This window comes from Carcharhinus amblyrhynchos, chromosome 5 (assembly GCF_965287045.1).
Source record: "Carcharhinus amblyrhynchos chromosome 5, sCarAmb.v2.hapA, whole genome shotgun sequence".
In the NCBI taxonomy this organism is placed as follows: Eukaryota; Metazoa; Chordata; class Chondrichthyes; order Carcharhiniformes; family Carcharhinidae; genus Carcharhinus; species Carcharhinus amblyrhynchos.
In genome coordinates, this window is record NC_137328.1 from 36,812,893 (window position 1) to 36,829,891 (window position 16,999).

The 16,999-nt window shown below is 43.1% G+C and overlaps 1 protein-coding gene across 4 annotated transcripts in view; it reads left to right on the forward strand.

Annotated features, from left to right (window-relative positions):
- Window positions 1-16,999, forward strand: part of rassf6 (Ras association domain family member 6) — a 59,434-nt gene that overhangs the window by 20,594 nt on the left and 21,841 nt on the right. For 2 of the 4 annotated variants that reach the window (XM_080188640.1, XM_080188641.1), the window contains 3 exons: window positions 5,908-6,001; window positions 12,440-12,518; window positions 15,272-15,414. In XM_080188640.1, coding sequence (XP_080044766.1) covers window positions 5,940-6,001; window positions 12,440-12,518; window positions 15,272-15,414 — 284 coding nt within the window. In that variant the 5' untranslated portion in view covers window positions 5,908-5,939. The remainder of the gene's footprint in view (window positions 1-5,907; window positions 6,002-12,439; window positions 12,519-15,271; window positions 15,415-16,999) is intronic. The other 2 variants (XM_080188639.1, XM_080188638.1) reach the window with 1 other exon arrangement.

Here is a 16,999-nt window from a genome sequence, read left to right on the forward strand (position 1 = left end):
ACTCAGAGGGTAGTAAGGGCATGGAATGCCCTGCCTGCAGCAGTTGTGGACTCACCAACTTTAAGGGCATTCAAGTGGTCAGTGGATAGGCATATGGATAACATTGGAATAGTTTAGGTTAGAGGGTCATTAGATTCCACTGGTCGGCGCAACATTGAGGGCCGAAGGGCCTGTACTGTGCTGTAATGTTCTATGTTCTAAATCAAATGTATCTTAAAATTTGGCTCAGGCATAGCCTTTGTGAATGTCTGGCAAAGTATATTGATGCAAACATCTTTATTAAAATAACCTCCATGTGTTAATAGGATATGGCCATCTGCTGTGAAATCAAGAGATCAGTTACAGACAGTAGGATTGAGGTTCTGGTTTAGTGCTGACAGCTCACAACTTCCCTCAAACAGGACCACATATCAAGAGTTCAGATATAGAGATCAGTGTGAACGATCCATGATCTTGCGCATCTTTCTGGCAATGACCCCTATCCCCTAATTCTTAATGTATGTTCTTGTACACATAACACTGCCCACTAGAGTGTTAAATCACAAAATGCACTTTCCTTTAAAGAAATCCATATTTCGTATGCTGAGATAACATTTATCCATTCCAATCAGCAGAGACAGGAGACAACAAGATTAGATCTTCCACTGGGAGACAGATCATCTTGTTTGAATAAACTGGGTTATCCAGAGATAGATTTGGTCATTAACAAGGCAACAACACCACAAATTCTGCTGCATTTTCTCCAATAATAAAATGGAATGCCTGATGACCTGTCAATTGTCTGGCAGGTTCCCAAATGATGTTTCCTCACCCAGGTTTTAATCACAATATCCAGTTGATGGTTATTTTCATTGTCCATTACTGGTCAAGAATAGTGTAGCTCTTGGAACTTTTGCCAAAACCATAAAGGATAGTTTGGTTTAAGTTTGGTACAACTGCCCTGCAGAAAGCTTTCTGTTAAAGTTTGGTACAATGACCCTTCAATTACCTTCTGCCCCTTCAGTAAGTCAGCTGACTAATGAAAACCTCATTTATTAGTAATTATTAATGACTAACCAAATAAAGAGTTTGTCCACTGGCGCGCCAACCTCATTTTCAACCTATTGGGACGTTTTGTCCCAGTGACTCCACCATATCCACAAATGATTTAATTCTTGCTATTTTTATCCATTGTCCATTATTGCACTGCTTTTCTGTTCTATTTTCTGTTGTTACTTCAAACACAACCATCAGTTGCAACAAGCAAAAAAACAGATCTTTGTCTTTAACAGGTTCATGTTACACAGTCCAACTTGAGTTCTTAGTCAAATGGTACAACACTATTCCAGTTACATAATTGTTTATTATAAAGATACAATTCATTACAAGAAATTCAGTGCCATGCTTATTTTACCTACATGCATATTAACACAAAATACATCAAAAGGCACAATGCAGTTTTCAAACGAATGAAGGCAATAATTCAGTTATCATGGTTATATGTTCCACTTATGCTCTTCAATCACTTTATTTCTATAAATAGTGGCAAAACTAGCATGTCACAGACCCTTAAGACATGAATGAACGGCCTTTCTTCAAATAGGTCTGCTTCAAAAAACATCCCCTGTTAATCAGAATGGAAACATTTTAATAAACACATTGTATGCTGATCCCACAATGAGGTACATAGGAAATGTGAACTCATCTTTCCACATCCATCTCTGCTGGAGCCATAACAAGTTACCATCTCAAGATGGCATCATTCATGAAAAGTTATCAGAAAATATAGCCTTTCCTTTCACAGATTGGAATTGGAATCAAATCCCAGATAGAAACAAACAGCTTGATCTCAAAACTGTTGGTGTCCAGGACAAGCAAAGCAACTGAGTTCAATGAAACAAGATGATGTTTATAAGAAACCACAAGCACCGAGTGTCAGTAGGCTGCATGTGCTGTTGAAAGCATCTTATTTAGGTTAGTTGTATTGGAATAGTCCTCAGGCCACATCCATCACTTCAACTAAAAACCATCTTGAGTTTCACTTGTGTCCAGAAATGGTGATGCTGAAGATTCTTCCAGGAAGACATGTTTGAAAGACATTATCACACCCTCCCTCTCCAGGGATCAAGACCCAAGTGGTCATTGGCAACCATGGACTTCCATGTTTTTGTCCTTGGTTATGCTTGACAAGGTACTGCAGTGATTTACAGGTTCTGACTGACAAATAGACTCTCCCACCCTTACCATCTGCCATTGGCATGATGAAGGGATTCGCAACCTGTTTGTCTGCATTATGAAAGCATCTTCCATGGCCATCAAAACTCAAGAGTGGGACTCTAATACATAGCTTCTGTCAAAGTGGTAGGGATGCTACCCACCGTGCCACAGACCTCCACATAATTAATGTAGATTAGATGAAAAATGTGCTTAGATTCAGACTATTATTTATTAATTAACAAAATTTGGCAAATTGGATTGTGGTGTCCATTTGTTCAATCTATTCCTTTGCAGAGGAAGATTTGCCAATGGAAACTCCAAATTATTTCTATCTGTGAAGCAATCTCCAATATGTGCTACTATATAATAGGGGAAACAATGATGTAATGCTAACATCACTAGGCTAGTAATCCAGAGCCCCAGGCGAATGCTTTTGAGGGCATTGGTTTAAATCCCACCAGTAGGTGGAATAATACATCGGGAATTCTTTAAAAGTTAGTCTCAGTGATAATGACTATGATAACTATCAATATTTGTAGTAAAAACCTCCGATTCATTAATGCCGTTTAGGGAGCGAAATCTGCCATCCTTACCATGTTGTGACCTACGTGTGACTCCAGACCCTTAACTGCCCTATGAAATGGCCTAGAAAGTTATTCAGTTTAAAGGCAATTAGTGATGGGTAGTAAATGCTGACCTTGCCAGTGATGCTCACATCCCATGAAAGAATAAAACGTATGTAGCAGAGTAATTTGCAGGCTTTTGACTTAAAATGGTAGTTGACAACACTTTTGCTCTGCTGTGCTTTTTAACCAGTTTCATACATTGCTATTTATATTGTGAGGTTGAGTACATAAGAGGAGTAGTGTGTGTGTGGCCTCCCTCATTCTTTGTGATATCTGCATTTAGGCTTCCCAACCCTGCACAACTATTCAGCTCAGAGTTATTTTGTACATTTTTACTGATGTTCCAGAATCTTGTTCCGTATTGTGTCTTCTGGTCAAACAACAAAGGATACAGTCCAGAAACTGGCTTTGCTCACCGCAAAGTGGGGGATGATCACCTGAGGTTACCATTATCAACTCTCACTCATTTATCATGAGATTCCCTGTTTTGGTTAAAAACCCCTCCCACTATGATGCATTTTTGTTTGAAAGTGAACACCATTTGATGTGGAAATAATTGTAAAGCTTGTCACAAGTTTCATTCCAAAAATATTTTTAATTCATGCTCAGGATGTCAGTATTGCTGGCAAAGTTAGCTTTTACTACCCATTCCCAATTGCCCTGACAGAGGTTTGGCAGGTCCAGGGAGGCCACTTTAGAGGTCAGTTATGAGTCAACCATGTTGGCATGGCATTGAGGAGTCACATACAGACCAGGTAAAGAGGGGAAGTCTCATTCCCTAAAGGACATTAGTGAAATAGACAATATGAGAACCTTGTAGTCACTTTTGCTGGACAGCAGCATTTTATTTTCAGATCTTTGAAAGCTGAATTTGAATTCTTAAACTGCCACCATGAGATTGGCACTAATTCTCTCTGAATTATTAGACTAGTAACATAATCAACATACTAATGTAATCGCCATGCTGACCACAGAGACTGTAAATATCTTAAAGGACAGGGTCTTAAGTAACTTCTGCCCCTGCCCCTCACTCACCCCATCACCTTCACCAGCCATGGTATCAACAAATATCTTATGTTTTTAAGGAGGTTGATGTTTTCTATAGCATGAGGAAAACAGCCCCCATGTAACTGATACTCAGCACTGAATAATGAATGTATAAACATACAAAGGAACCAGTCCTGATTAACTGACAGTACAGGGCATCCGCCATATCATACAACACTGTGACTTCATGTAGGTTCAGTCCAATAACCATGCATGAAATCACAGTCATTTTAATATAATCACTGATGTAACAGTACAGAACAAACTTTAAAATTGAGGGATTTGATCTTGCGGTATCTGCTATACACACATCCAAATGGAAATTTCAACTTAAACCCCAAATTCAAACTCTTGGCTTTAATCCAACCCCTATTTCAAACATCAACCTACTCCCAAACACAAGCTTAAACCTGAGTCAAAGTCAAATCTAAACTTGAACTGAAATTTAAATCCTAAATCACACTCAGACTTTATGCAATAAAGTCAATGCACCTGGCAGTGTAATAATGCATTGCTGTCAAGACCTTGGAAATATGTAATTGTTCATATCCAGTAGCAGTAGATTTACAAGCTAATTTACAAGAATGTTGCCAGTGTTGGAAAACTGCATCTATGGTGAAAGATTAGGAAGGCAAGGGTTGTTTTCCTTGGAGTATGAGGGGTGATTTGATTGAGATGTACAAAATTATGAGGGGCCTGGATAGAGTAGACAGGGAAGACATGATTCCCCTACAGGAAGGTCAATTATCAGGAGTACTGATTTATGGTGATTGGTAGAAGTATTGGAGGTGGTATTAGGAAAAACTTCTTCACCCAGAAGGTGGTAGGTGTCTGTTATTTGCTGCCCAAAGTGAATTTTGAGGCAGAAACCCTCAATGCGTTTGAAAAGATCTGGACCCATAGTATTGTAACCTGCAGGGTCATGGACCAGGCGCTGGAAAGCAGGATTAGAATGAAGAACTAACTAGATCGTCTTTCAGCCAGGGAGGTGGTGGCATATTGATATCATGGGACTTGTAATCCAGAGACCTGGCATCAAATTCCACCATGGCAGATAGTGAAAACTGAATTTGATAAAAGAATCTGGAATTAAAAGTCTATTCATGACCATGAAACCATTGGCAGTTGTCATTAAAAACCCATTTTGTTCATTAATGTCCTTACCTGGTCTGATCTACATGTGACTCCAGATCCAGATTGACAGCAACGTGGTTGACTCTTAAAATGCCCTCTGAAATGGCTTGGCAAGCCACTCAGTTCAAGGGCAGTTAGGGATGGGCAATAAATTGTGGGCCCTGGCAGCAATGCCCACATGCCATGAAAGGCCTTCAAGTGGCTGGTAGGGCAGAAGCAGGTGATGGGGAAGAGGAGCAGAAAAAACATCCAAAAAAATACACAACCCACGAAAGAGTAAAAGAAAAATGGGCTGAATGGCCTCTTTCTATGCCTTTTATATAGTTTCTAAATAATCATAATCACAGCATCTAAATTTCAACATCTTTGAATTTGGAAATGACTTTATGTCAATCAAGTTTAAAAAAATGTCAACCATGCATGTCCAAGTTCTGTTCCAACCTGTTTTTCTGCATCATGATTGTTTGGGGAGGGAGTGGTGTAATGGTATTTTCACTGTACTAGTAATCTTAAGACTTAGGGTACTGCTCTGGGGTCTCAGGTTCAAATCCTTCCACAGTGGATGGTGAAATTTGAATTCAATAAAAATCTGGAATCAAAAATCTAATGATGACCATGAAACTATTGTCGATTGTTGTAAAAACCCATCTGGTTCACTAATGTCCTTTAGGGAAGGAAATCTGCTGTCCTTACCTGTCCTAGCCTACGTGTGACTCCAGAGCCACAGTAATGTGGTTGACTCTTAAACGTCCTCAGGGATTTTACTTTCCTTAGTTTGAATTTTATGTAAGTTCCTAATTTAAGTACGGCAGTGCATGTATATATATGTATCATCCTAAAAAAATTGCAATAATCATCCATTAATAAGATAAAATAATACATGTTATTATTCACCTTTTTTCAGATTTCCCTCTTCTCTAAATAAATGTATTTGTCATGAACACTATCCACCTGCAGCAGCCTGTCATCCAAGTTGGTAAAGACAAGTTTATTTCCAGGTACTGAGATTCTGTTCACGAGGAACTTTCATTCCTTTCTCATCATTCCTTTCCTTTCAGCTGGAGTTTATTTTCTTTGTACTACTAATGTGATGAATGAACAAATGGATTAAGGCTTAATCATAGCATATTGGTATAAAATAATATTTGAGATTAATAGTCAGCAATAAAATCAAAACTATCTATTCAAATCTTTAGTAGTTATTAATATCATACAGCTTAAAACAAACTTTACATAGGATCATTATGTTGGAATTTTATCACAATTACCCAACCTTCAGTTAAAAATTTGGTGGGTGTTAGGCTGAATACTCTCAGCCTAGTAATCGCTCTGGGGGTGTTGTTGCCTTTCTTGAGAATATTAATAAAGTGCGAAGCAGCATAGAAGTTATCCCTTAAGGCCCTAGGATTCATTGATTGCTGCTAATGTATGCGATGTCTTTCAGCTCCTTCAGTCTTGGGCCCACGAGCCTTCCCCCTCCTGTCACCAGCAGTAATTCACTCCACTGGGGTTTACAGTAGCTCCCTACTTTTGGATCATTAGTGGCTGAATCCCACTGGAGTGAATGGGGTGCAATCAGGGCCCCCCAGGGAGGTGGTACTCCCTTGGCAGTGCCAGCCTGTGCCCTAGCACTGCTCAAGGGGCAAAGTGCCAATGCCAAGGGCGTAATTCATTGAACTGTATCTCAGAAGAATTACACCATAGGTGTGATAGTAAATGGTGTCAACAAAGGCTCCAAAGATGTATGGTTAGGTGGGTTGGCCATGCTAAATTGCCTCTGAGTGTCAGGAAGATTGGAGAGATATATATTGGCAAAATACATGGGGTTATGGGGATTGGCCCTGGCTGAGATTATTGTCAGTGCAGGATTAATGGGCTGAATGGTCTCCTTCTGCACTGTAGGAATTCTATGATTCCATGTTTTCAACTTTCATCCCAAATTTGCTCTATTCCTGCTCCCTTATTAGGGAATAGTCTGAATTAACCCCTTTCATTAGTTATAGATGAGGGCCATTGACTGTCATCTCATCTTCATAACTAGAGTCATATAGGTGGAGATAAACGTGCATCTCTTATTCCTTTAAGTTTACATTCCACTGTGATCAAATGACACATCCCTGTGGATCCAGAACAGTTTTACAAACAATATTACGTCCACTTATCAATAACACAAACTATCATAGAAATCCATATCAACATGCTGACCTATTCTCATGAATATTAAGACAATTAAAAGTAATAATTCCTACCATTATGTCAGGAAATGAATATCCTTTTAAAATACAGCTGTGCCACCCTGCAGATATGGTTCATAGATTAATGCATTAGCAAACCGAAATCTAATTCCAAGACCTGAAGGTAAGGGGTGGGGGAGGGGGATTCTCCAGCCCTATCAGACGGCCTGCAGGAATCCCGATGTCTCATTGAATTGGCATTGGCCAAAAATCGAGATTCCAGCCGGGCATGAAGGCAATTGGGATTCACCCGACCCAGCCCGCCAGTTCCTTATGTAAATCGTTTGGGGGGTGGAGAGGTCCTGTCTACAAATGGGGCACTCTTTAAAAACCATGCTGGAGAGCATATTTCACAGGATGCAAAATTTGCATCCATCAGGCAGGTAAATCCCACCTGGCAGACGCTGCCAGCGTGAAACCCTCCTATTTTCCCGCCAGCAGGAACACAGTCCAAAAATTGGAGCATTCCACCCAAGCTATCAAACTAAGTTCCAGGTGCTGCGGTCAGTCCTTTGCTATTTTTTAATAACTGTTAAAGAGGCTCTCAATTGCAAATCATGCAATTAAGAGAAATACAACTGCTTAAACCCAGAGTTTATGGAACCTTTAAAATGATCAACTTCATCAAGGACAGCTTCTTGCAAGTAGCCGCTTTTCTGTCCCCAGGCTGTTGTAACTGTTAATTCATAGAATCCCTACAGTGCAGAAAGAGACCATTCAGTCCATCGAGTCTGCACTGACCACAATCCCACCCATGCCCTATTCCCCTAACCCCATGCATTTACCCTGCTAATCCCCCGCCACTAAGGGGCAATTTATCATGGCCAATCAACCTAACCCACACATCTTTGGACTGTAGGGAGAGACCCTAGTATCCCGAGGAAACCCATGCAGACACAGGGAGAACGTGCAAACTCCACACAATGACCCAAGCCAGGAATTGAACCCTAATGCTGTGAGGCAATCTTTTCTCATTAGCAGAAATGCAAACTGAGCTGAAAAGGTGGTTAAGACAAAATTCATAAACATTAGTTCAATCAATACCCAACCTTTAAAAATTTATTATCAAAATCTTACTCTGCAGAGCAATACCCTCTTATGCAGCATTCCTTTATTCTTTCATCAAATTTACCTGCTTTGTACTAGGATAATGTGGTGGATGTGAAATGCAGAGCCCATCATTATGGGGAGTCTCCTTGTATACTTACCTGAAATAAGCGAGCCCTGTGGTATAGAGTTTCATTCATTATTTTGAACCTCACCGTCCTCAGTATCCTAGAGGATACAAATATCCTATAGAATTCACATTAACAGAAGACTTTATCAATGCTTTGGCTGAAAAGGCTACATCAGAAGTGTGGAGTTTTGAAGGGGTCTGTCAGTGCTTGGTACGAGTTAATTAAAAATAATTAAGTAGCCAAAGAGTACTATAGTGCATAATACAAACTTAAGGTTAATACAGAATTTACAAAACTGCTTCATACATAAATGGTGCAAAGCCAATTTCAATATTCATCAACTAATTTAAATATCATTAGTGAGTCCTGGACACTACCGTCTGGGCTCACTTCACCTTACCTGCTCACTGTTTGAGGTCCTCACCAGTAACGATCACATACGGTCCCCCACAAACAACCAGGCATGATGGTCTCACCAGTGGGAATGAAGGCCATTGAAGACCCCCTGTTGGTCGGGGGCAGAACTAGGCAGTGCTCCATGGGCAAAGCCAGTCTGGCACTGGCAGGCTAGCACCCTGTCCCTGCTAACCAGACACCATGGTTTGCCCACCGGGCATCTTGGCACTGCTCACCAGGCAGTGCAAAGGGGGTGGTCCATAATGGGGTGGGGCCATGATGGGGGGAGGTAAGAAGGGAGTTTTGTAGGAGGGGAAGGAAAGAGGTTGGGGATCGGCAGGGGATCAGTGGTGTCTGGGGCAGCAACTGGGGAACAGGAGATCAGTGATGTCTGGGGCAGTGATCGGGGTCAGGGGATGGGTATCTGCAATATCAAGGGTGATAACAGAAGATGGGGGATGTGATGTCAGGGGTGGGGTGAGGTGTTGATAGGAGATTTCCCACTGCACTGGTACGCTGTGTGTACACAGCACTCTGGGAGAGTGGGTTACCTGCGCAATGGCACTCATGGAACTCAGCAGCCGGTTTTCCAGCAAGTGCAGGCTCTGCCCCTTCCCTACTGGCGCGAATCACATCACTAGGCTCAGCCAAGTCTCCATTCGCTGCAGTGGGACCAGAGAATCCCAGACATGGACAAGGTCGGAGAATTCCGACTTCAGTGTTGTCCCAGGTGTGTAACGAGTGAGATTCCTGCTGGGTGGTTTGGTGCGATTCCATTCACATTTCACCCACGCTCAGGATTTTTTGTGGAGCCTGAGGAGACTCTCACTGAATTCACCTGCACAAGGTGAGCAATGTCAGCTCCTCTGAGATCGGGGCACCATTTTTAAAGGGCACCCAACCTCCAGACAACCATACAGATCCCCACCCTCCTACTCACCAGCGAACCCCCTACTCACTGGCATCTGGCTCTCTGCCTCCACTTGCTCCAGCACTCCACCCCTCCCCCACAAGAGAGCTACACCCTGCAATGGAGTCACAAAGACTCCCATATGCCTCACTATGTCACCGCCTTCAGAAGATCCCCCATGCCCACCTCTTTCGGGAGCCCCTCCCCAGGCCTCCTTCATCTCCCCCTTGGCATTGCCAACCTGGCACCCTAGCAGTGCCAACATGGCAGTGCCAAGGCACTACCCAACCATTTCCTGACCACCTGGGGCCTTAAATGGCCTCCATTTGTGGAGACCAGTAGTGATTCACGCTGGATTCCCGCTGTGCCCAAGGGTTGGAGAATTGCGGGAGCTGGGAGAATCTGGCTCCAAACCAACCCTGCAAATTTAAATGAAGATGCTAATCTGGTTCATGCTGTCACTGGGTGGGAACGAGATCACATCAGGGCAGGGAGAATCCCAAAAGAGGATTTATGTAAGGCCCCTCCCTCACATTGCTCCACCCCAGCCTGATTTGCCCTTGACCACATGGGACCAGAGCATCACATCTATTATTCTGCACATTCCTAGGCGTGTATGTTTCATCTGTCAGATAGGAATGCAGCAAGGTGTTCAGAGACAGACGCAGTCACATGGGAACAGTGTCTAACATTGATTACAATTAAATAGAATTTCATAGGATAATTGATCAAAATATTTGATTACTTGATTATTGCATATAAAACTGGACTACACACTAATTGAAATATTTTATACTACAAAATTGAATACAATATTGACCTTGGAGAAGTGCATTTCTGATAACAACTTTGCACTTTCCACATTTAAATATCCATCCTTTGAAATTGCTGTGACATTTGCCTTACAGTTATTTTGAAAGGAATTCCTGAGCCATTGATTAATGCAATTAATGTCAACTTCCAGACAGTTTGGAGTCACTTGTGTTTCACTGCACTTTTAAGATTGTTGATTGAAGCAGAAAAATGAATTAGTTTGATTTGTGAAGCAAAGCATTTGCAGTTGGATTTTCACTGGGGACTGAGTGGTACAGGAGGTTAATGTGCTGCAGCTTCATTTTGGAGTGATGGATTAATGGAACAAAGATCTCGGGGGTGATTCTCCCATCCCATTGACCCTGGTTTTGTAACATGGAGGCCATTTTGCGGTCTCCCCATTGGGCACCACAGGCTCTGTGCATGTCAGGCAGACAGACTTTTGGCGCTGTCAGCTCCGCACCAGAAATCAGCGCAGAGCTGCATAATTTATTTAAATACACATTAAAGTGTGTTTTAAATCTCATTAGCAGGCCCGGGACTGAAATTTCTGGGCCCACTAGCCTTTCCCTCAGCACCCCTCCACCTGGAACGAGCTAGGAATGTTTCACTCCAGTGGGGTTTACAGTAGCTCCCCACTTGCAGGGAGTGACCCAACGTCACTGAAGTGAAGAGGTGGCAATCGAGGCCCCCCCCCGCCCCCCAGAGGGCTGGGTGCAAAGGGGTAGCCTCCTGGTTATTGCCAGCTTAGCAGTGCTTGCCTGGGCCCCCTGGCACTGCCCAAAGAGCAAAGTGGCAGTGCCCACCAGGCATTGAGCATTGCCAAGAGGTGGGGCCTAATGGGGTGTGGGGCTTCTGGAGGGACGATCGATGGGAGTGGTGGGGGGTCCCACTGCCACTCTGCACTGGGATCACAATCAGAGGGAGGGAGACCAGTGATCGGGGCTGGATATGAGGGTAGGAGGGAGGTCGACCTGCCGGAGTTGGGGGGCAGGGGACTGATTGGGGCTGTGGAGACAGGTGTCAGTGCTGCTGGGGGAGGGGCGGGGTCAGGAGATGAGGGCTGCGAGAGAGGTAGATCGAGATGGGTAGGACCGATGCTGGCCCAGATGTGTTCAGGGGCCCAGCGATCGGGCCATGGTGGGATCGGAGGGCCAGCAGTGTGGGGTCGCCGCAGGTGCCAATCTAGACACTGACAAATTGGTGCATGGGCAGTGGCCCGCTCAGCACAATGCTGCCGGCCTCTCCAGTGGGAATAGGCTCCGCACTTTGATTTCCAGTGTGAATCTCACTAGGGCTCTCTGTGATGCACAGAGTGTGGGAGATCCACTTTGAAACTCCTGCTGAAAAAGCCTGTGGGATTTACTCCAGTTTTTAAGCAAGTTCGACACGTAGAATTTTTTGGGGAGAATCGCCCCTTCCACCCTCCCCACCACTCCTCCTGTGTCTGTGGCTGCAAGAGCGCTGAGTGGACATGGTTTGAGCATCCTTAACCTGGTTCCCAGTTTGTGTTGGATCCAAATCTAATTGAGTCTTCCTCACACAGACTAGCTAGGTTAATGTTACATAAAATTTTCTGGTTATAAAGCCTGATATAAGTTTTAAGGTGGAGATTCTCAAAGGTGGAATTTTATTAAACAACTTTCCCAGCACAGAGCTTTGCACATTGAGAGCAAATATCAGATTTTCAGGCACAAAGCACAGTTCCCAAATCCCTGACCTATGCTCAGAGGGATTGTGTAAGGACCTAAAATCAGGACATGTGCTCTGTGTTGCAGGGTTTTGCATTAGTTTATAAAATTAAAGACAGTATGTAAGTTTTCTGTGAAACTGAACAACACATTTCTCAACAGATTGATGAAATGAACACGGCTGTTTTAAAATTCATATTCTTAATTCCTCCAGGGTGAAGTTTCTGTCATTGTTAAGAACATACAATTGTTTTTGTGAAGATAACAAGAATTTGCAACTGACATATTCTGAGGTGAGTATATTTTATAGTCTATCCACGTGTCTAGAAATGACTGTTTCTTAATACAGCAAAGTTCTAAATGCTAAGTCCATTGAGCCTGTCTACGGAGTTCACTGGGTACAATCTTTCCTCTTTAACATGGTTAAGCTCCTGAGAGAAAAGTCTCCAAAAATTTCTCATTAAGGGAATTTTATTTTTAAAGAAGTAGTATTAGGAACACAAGCCCTTACCATTAGGTATTTGTTTATGGGCGTTATCAAAGCTGGGTCGGTAGAAACTCAAGACCATTTGGGACCATCTGATTTCTTATCCATTTGTGTGGTTAGCACTGCTGCTTCACAGCGCCAGAGTCCCAGATTCAATTCCAGTCTTGGGTCACGGTCTGTGTGGAGTTTGCATGTTGTCCCCATGACTGCTTGGGTTTCCTCCAGGTGTTCCAGTTTCCTCCCACACTCCAAAGATATGCTTGTTTGGTGGGTTAGCCATGGTAGATATGTGGGATTACAAGGATGGGCCTGCGTAAGATGCTCTTTTGGAGATTTGGTGCAGACTCATTGGGCCAAATGGCTTCCTTCTGCACTGTAGGGCTTCAATGACATGCGCTTTGTAGAGGATGGGCAGGCTGTGGGAAGTCAGGAGGCGAGTTACTCTCCCCAGGATTCCTAGTCTCTGATCTGCTCTTGTGACCACAGTATTTATATGGCTAGTCCTGTTCAGTTTCTGGTCAATGGTAACCCTCCCGGGCTGTTGCTGGTGGGGGATTCAGTGATTAATATCTAGGAGCAATGGTTAGATTCTCTCTACTTATAAATGATCATTGACTGGCACTTCTGTGGAATGAATGTTACTTGCCACTTGTCAGCCTAATCCTGGACATTGTCCAGACCTTACTACATTTGATGGATTCCCTCAGCATTTCAGGAGTCACGAATGGTGTTGATAGTCAGCAAAGAACATCCCCACTTTGATCTTATAATGGAAGGAAGGTCATTGATGGTTGTTCCTAAGACACTAATCTGAGGAGCTCCTGCAATGATGTCCTGGAACTGAGATGGTTGACCTACAACCACCACAGCCATCTTTGTTTGTGCCAGGTATGACTCCAACCAGTGGAGGGATTTCCCCCTGATTAGCATTGATTCCAGTTTTGCGAGAGCTCCTTAATGCCACACTTGGTCAAATGCTGCCTTGATGTCAAGGGCAGTTACTCTCACCTTCTGTTTTGTGTTTAGCTCTTTTGTCCACGTTTGAACCAAGGCTATAATAAGATCAGTAGCTCAGTGACCCGGCAAAACCCAAAGTGAGCGTCAGGGATCAGGTTATTGATAAGCAAGTGTTGCATGATAGTTTATTGAGGGAATAGATGGATGGGTAGTTTGCTGGGTTGGATTTGTTCTTTTTGTGTACAGGACATACTTGGGCAGCTTTCCACACTGCTGGACAGCTGCCAATGTTGTAGCTGTACTGGAACAGCTTGATTAGAGGAGCAACTAGTTCTGGAGCTCAAGTCTTCTGTACTTTCACTGGGATGTTGTCAGGGATTGTATCCTTAAAGTATCAAGTGCCTTCAGGCTCTCCTTCTGATCATGTGGAGTGAACTGGCTGAAGACTAGTATCTGACCTCAAGAGGAGGCCAAAATGGACCATCCGCTCGGATTTCTGGCTGAGGATGGTGTCAAGTGCTTCAGCCTTATCTTTTGCACTGATGTACTAGACTCCTCCGTTATTGAGATAGATACATTTATGGAGTCACCTCCTCCTGTTAATCATTTAATTGTTCACAACATTCACGACTGGATGTAGCAGGACTGCAGAGCTTTGATCTGATCTGTTAGTTGTGGGATAGCTTAGCTCTGGCAATCACTTATTGCTACCGCTATTTGCTGTGTCTCTGTTGGAGGTTCACCAGGCTGATGCCTCATTCTTAGGTATGCTGGCTGTTGCTGTTAGTTAGTGGTCGGGCTACAGAACACAATAAGGGGAGTGCTCAGTTGGAAAATTGAAATGCTCATCAGTTTACCAAGCCAGTTGGTTCGCTTGTCTCATGCACTGTTGAATTTTTAAAACAATATTATGATTTTCCCAATGTTGCCTCACTATATTCTCAACTAATGCCTAGTCAACAAGACATAGCTGGATTATAATGGGCAAATAATTTGTGTGAACGTGTGGTTTCTGTTTGTTGCCCTACTTGTATGTAAATCAACTACTAAAATGCTTAAAACATATTAAAGGATGAGCACTTGAGAGAGCCTGAATAACACCCAAAACAAACAATGGGGTGGCTCGGTGGTTAGCAACACCAGGGACCTGGATTTGATCCTAGCCTTGGGTTATTGTCTGTGGAGTTTCCATGTTCTCCACATGGCTGCATAGATTTCCTCCAGGTGCTTCGGGTTCCTCCCACAGACCAAAGATGTCTAGGTTCAGTGAATTAGCCATGTTAAATTGTCTCTTAGTGTTCCAAGGTGTTAGATTAGGGGGATCAGCAGGATAAATGTGTGGGGTTACAGCAAAGTGCTGACTAGATCCTCTGAAGCTATCAGTGCAGACATGATGGGCCAAATGGCCTCTTTTTGTACTGTAGAGATTCAGTGACTGGTGAGCTGCTGATGATGCTGAATTGTGTTTGTATCTGTCCGGCTCGGTGGGTCTATGTGCTTATTCATTTTACCTGAACTGTTATTTAGATATTTTTATTTCTACATAATATTTTATGTTAAGGCTTCTTTTTTAATTTAAGCATCTCACTCCTCCCTTTATAGAATAATGGAAAAATTGTCCTAGAAGGAGTATTAGATATTTCATGGGGTGTACACCAACTAATAAGATTACAGATTAATGATGAGAAATCTATACCATCACCAAAAGACATCCGGTCCCCTGACATTGCTACAACAAATAAAAGGTAAGCATCTCTACTGAACATTTGTATACACGTGCATGTGTGTACGCACAGATATCACAGGACCCACTGGGATTTCTTTCACCCTGGGAATGCAGGATAGACATTTTCTAAATACAAAAGGCACTCTGCCCCCACCCCACTCCACTCAATAGTATTTACCCCCTCAGAAACTACCCTCTCAGATTCTACCTCTGAAGACTCTACCTCCTGTGAGGTTTTACCCTGCCATTGGCTAGCCTCGCAGGCTACCCTGCAGACTCCTTTCCTCAGATCCTACTGTCTGATTCCTACCTCTCCCACACATTCCAAACACACCCACTCCAACCCTCCACACTCTCTCCTGTCTATTCCGATGTCGGGAATATTCACTTTATCACCAGGACAAGCCGGATGTTCTGAGGATGAGCAGGTTCATAAATCTTTGAGCAATGCAGAATATTGGAACCTAACACAAGTCATTTTATTTAGTTGTTTTGGAATGGAGGAAGCACTGTCAAGATCTCAATTATTCCCCTCTCTCTGATCAACCCTGGTGGTGGTGCCTTGAAACAGTGCAGCCCATGTAGAATCATCAGGTTAACCCTAATCCTAATAGTTACAATTCAGATGGAGGCCATTTGCCCCCTCATTTGTGCTGGCCCTCTGAAGGAACAATTCATCTAATGCCAGTTCCCTACCTTTCTCAATTCTGTTCTGAACCTTCTACATTCAGTCTGGTTGTCAATTGTATTATCCACCTGACATCATACGTTAACACGTTTTTTCACTTCATCTTAATCTGTATCTCTTTCGTCATCCAGTGAGCTTTTTTCCCCTACAATTCTCCTTTGTGGGAATATATTCTACTCTAGTACTATCTACCTCTCTCGGTATTGTTTGCTCCTTTGTGTCACTCTCTAGAATTACCTCCTGGTTCCCATGCTCCTAGTTCCCACCCTCCACATTAGCACCAGCAAGTTACCCTGCGAGGAAATTAGTCCCAGCTCTTTTTGGGTGCTCCTGTACAGCTTGTACAAGTCCCATCTCCTCCAGATCTAATCCCAATGCCCCAAGAACTTATAGCCCTCTCTCATAAACTTTCTTCCCAGTAACACATTCATTTGCTTTATCATTCTACTTCTTTATTCACTTAAGGGTGGCATGGTGGCACACTTTTTAACACTGCTGTCTCACAGTGCCACAGGGACCCAGGTTTGATTCTGGCCTTGGTCACTCTGTGTGGAATGTGCACTTCTCCCTGTGTCTGCATGGGTTTCCTTTGGGTGCTCTGGTTTTCCCCCACAATCCAAAGATATACGGATTAAATTATTTGGCCATGCTAAAATTGACCCTGGTGTCAGGAGAATTAGTGGGGTAAATGTGTGGAGTTATGGGAATTGGGCCTGGGTGGGAATGTGGTTGGTACAGACTTGATGGGCCTAATGGTAGGGATTCTACGATACTTCTATGATTCTAAGATATTTACATGTGGAATTTGGTGTTATCTGGAGATGAGTAATTTTAAGATCCTCCTTGCTAATTTCGTGCCTAGCTCTCAAAGTTCTCATTGGAAGACCATATCCTTCTTTCTACCTATGCAATTGAA